This window comes from Chiroxiphia lanceolata, assembly GCF_009829145.1.
Source record: "Chiroxiphia lanceolata isolate bChiLan1 chromosome W unlocalized genomic scaffold, bChiLan1.pri scaffold_58_arrow_ctg1, whole genome shotgun sequence".
NCBI classification, from domain to species: Eukaryota; Metazoa; Chordata; class Aves; order Passeriformes; family Pipridae; genus Chiroxiphia; species Chiroxiphia lanceolata.
The window spans coordinates 14424-18270 of NW_022476505.1; the positions used below are offsets into that span (position 1 = coordinate 14424).

The 3847-nt window shown below is 52.7% G+C and overlaps 1 protein-coding gene across 1 annotated transcript; it reads right to left on the reverse strand.

Moving 5' to 3' along the window:
• Nucleotides 1-2453: 2453 nt before the first annotated feature.
• On the reverse strand, nucleotides 2454-2861 carry LOC116781566 (zinc finger protein 391-like). The gene has a single exon (XM_032677221.1). It carries the CDS (start codon nucleotides 2859-2861, stop codon nucleotides 2454-2456), a length of 408 nt encoding a protein of 135 aa, XP_032533112.1.
• Nucleotides 2862-3847: the final 986 nt, after the last annotated feature.

Consider the following 3847-nt stretch of genomic DNA (forward strand, 5'->3'; position numbering starts at 1 on the left):
CATATGATATCACACCTCTCCTACGATCTCCTATCATCCCTGTGATGTCATGTCCTCCCCACGCCATCAAAACTCCTCTATGACATCACATCCATCATATGACGTCACATCTCTCATGTGGTCTCATATAATCCCTGTGACATCACATCCTCCCTGTGACATCACATCCTCCCCTGTGACATCACACCCTTCCTGTGACATTACATCTTCCTCTATGACTTCACAATAATCACATAACATCACACCTCCACATGACATCACAGCTCCCCTATGACATCACATCTTTCTTGTGGCATCACATCTCTCCTGTGATATCATATCATCCCTGTGACATCACGTCCTGCCCTGTGACATCATATCATCCTTGTGTCATCAAGGCTTCCCTATGATGTCACATCCATCATATGACATCACACATCTCCTGAGATATCATATCCTCCCTTTGACATCATGGCCTGCCCTGTGACATCACATCGTCCCCACGACATCACAGCTCCCCTGTGACATCACATCCTCCTGGTTACATCACATCCTTCTTGTGACATCACAGTTTCCATATGACATCACACCCTTCCTGTGACATCACATCTCCCCTATGATGTCACAACCATATGACATCCCATCTCTCTTATGACATCACATCCATCATGACATCACATCCTTCCTGTGACATCACATCCGTCCTGACACATCAGACCTGCCCCGTGACATCACATCCTTCATGTGACATCACATCTCCCCTATGACATCACAGTCATCATATGACATCACATCTCCCCTATGACAGCACACCTACCTTGTGACATCACATCCTTTCTTTGACATCACATCTCCCCTATGACATCACATCCATCATATTCTGGGAAAATGCAGGACCACATGAAATCAAAGGAATTCTGGGACACTGTCAAACCTCCTGGAACCAAGGGAGCCCGGAGATATTTCTGAACCTCCCAGAATCCAGGGGTCATTGGGACCTGCAGAACCTCCTGCATTCAAGTGGTCCTTGTGAAACTGCAGGCTCTCCTGGAACCCAAGGATTCCTGGAACACTGCAGAGCTCATGGAACCAAGGGGCCACTGTCCCACTGCAGCTCCTTCTGAAGCAAAAGTGACCCTGGGACAATGGGAAATCTGGAATCCAAAGGGTATTTTGGGACTGCAGGGCCTCATGGAACTAAAGAAACCTTTGGAGACTGTGGAAGCTCATGGAATCAAGGGGCCATTGTGACATGTGGGGACTCCTTGAACCAAAGGAACCCTGAGAATTTCTGTGGGAACAACATAAGGCAGCAGCAGCTGCATTCAGTTAACCAGGATCAACAAGGAGTGTTTTGGCCTTGACTGGTGTTTTCCATCCAGAGAGTGCTGTTTGCCAAAGTGGAAACCACTTGGAACGCTCTGCATGGTAGCCTGTGTTTTTCTCTGGTGGTTGAACACAGCCAGCACATGAGGGGAGGGGAATGTGTGGGATCAGGGCACTGCTTTGGGGCCATGCTGGGAATTCCAGTGGACTAAAAGACAAAGCCCAGGCACTGTTTCCAAAGGAACCCCAATGAAAGGGGGACGCTGGAAAGATGGGTGGACAAGCCCTGCAATGGAACTCTGTGTGTGCAGCCTCATTTTCTCCTTCAGTGCCCACAGGAGAGGGGGCAAAATGTAGGGGTTGGGACCCCAAAACTGTTTGGGGGGGAAAAATGGGGATTGAGGGGAAAATGGGAAAGAGGGAGGAACAGGGAGAAGGGTGGAAAAGGGGGGGTGGTCTGGCCAGTCTGACGGTCCCATGGGGGTCTTTGGGCACAGAGGGGGGTTGGAAATGGGGGGTGCCCCCCTGAGCTCCCAACTTCCTGGGGGGTGCTGGGGGCTGCTGGATCCAATCTCAGCCTTGCATTATGACAACAGTTTCAGTTTAGAGGAATTACAGAGGTGTGACTGAACCACTTTAGTCCCCCAGGTTTTAATAATGGCAAATCAGATCTATTGAGAGAAATTAATTATTTAGAGTTACAAATGATCAGACAAAAGATCTTCATCAGAATTATTTCCTGCACAATAGAAACACTAAAACTACCAGGAGTATAGGATAAGATAGGACAGTGCTCTATACTAAAGCAATCCTTGAAGCAATTCTACTCAAGTTGGCACAAAAGCAATAATTCTTAATTAGAGAGGGATGGAACTCCCCCAGATCAATGCTCGTGGGGAGATCTCTGCTCTCAATCTCCAGGACTGTCCTTGGGGGGTCCCCAGCCAAGGCAGGAATCTCCACACACCCACCAAGAAGGGTTCTGTTGGAAGAAGCTGCCCCTGGGAAAGGGGACTGGTCCTTTCTGGTAAAAGGGTTGGACTGACAGTCACTGGACTCCAGGGGCTTCCTCACCGTCAGGGGTTTCATTCGGGGTGGAAGCAGCGACTGAAGCTCTTCCTGCAGTCAGGGCACTGGTAGGGCTTCCCTTACCGGTGGGTCCGTTGGTGTTTGGTCAAGGTAGAGCTGTGGGGGAAGCTCTTCCCACACTCCCCACACTTGTAGGGCCTCTCCCCGGTGTGGATGCGCCGGTGGGTGATGAGGGTGGAGTTCCGGTTGAAGCCCTTCCCACAGTCGGTGCAGCAGAAGGGCCTCTCATCCGTGTGTGTCCGCTGGTGCTGGAGGAGATGTGAGCTGGTCTGAAACCTCTTCCCACATTCCAAGCACTTGTAGGGCCGTTCCCTAGTGTGGATGAGCTGGTGGTTGTGGAGGTGGGAGCTGTCCCTGAAGCTCTTCCCACATTCCCCACACGTGTAGGGCTGTTCCCCGGTGTGGATGTGCTGGTGTCGGATCAGGTGGGAGCTGTCACTGAAGCTCTTCCCACAATCATTACACATGTAGGGCCGTTCCCCAGTGTGGACACGCTGGTGTTTGATCAGGTGGGAGCTCTGGTTGAAGCTCTTCCCACATTCCCCACATGAGTAGGGACGTGCCCCAGTGTGGATCTGCTGGTGTCGGATGAGGATGGAGCTGTTCTTGAAGCTCTTCCCACATTCCAAGCACCTGAAGGGCTTCTCCCTGCTGGGAGCCTGATCAGGGACCACCAGCTCAGAGCTCCACCTCAAGCTCCGGCCGCCTTCCCGGCACAGGCTGGCTCTTTCCCCCTCAGAGCACCCTGGGATGGCTTTGGAGCCCCTCCTGTGGGGGGATCTCCGGCCCTTTTCCTCCCCGCTGCCTTCCTGCGCCGGGGAGCCCTTCAAAACGGCCTCTCCCACCAGGGTCTCATGGGGGGATTTGTCCTCCGGGCTCTCCGTCCTCAGCTCGGGGCCTGGGGCAGGAAGCAAGAAGGACAGGGAGGGGATTTGCCTCCGGCCCACAGGGAAGGCCAAGGACATCCCCCCAACTCCGGCCCCGGCAGGACGGTGGCGGCAGCGGGGTTGTCCTGCAGCCGGGGCCATGCTCGGCTGACAGAGCCAGCACAACACCCGCCCAAAGGGCCACTGACTTCCTCCTCACCTGCCTGGGGGGCCCAAGGCATCTTCCTCTTCCTCGCAGCCTCCTCCTCCATCTGCCCAAGCTTTGGGAAGGACAAATCCTGATGGGGGAGAAAACAAGGGCTGAGTGCGTTGGCTTGGGGGTTCCTCCTGCCCAAGTCCATTTCTAGAACTCACCGGGCATCCTGTGACCATAAAAACCTCCAAAACACCAAGATTCAGCCCAGAAAAATCCAAACCACTGAGATTCCGGCAAAAAACCTCCTCGGAAATAATAAGATGAACCTCCCCTCAAACTGCAAAAAGTTAAGGTTTCAGCCAAAAAATACTCAAAAACATGAAGGTTACCCCCAATAAACTGTTCCAGGTGTTCCCCGTATCTGGTCTCT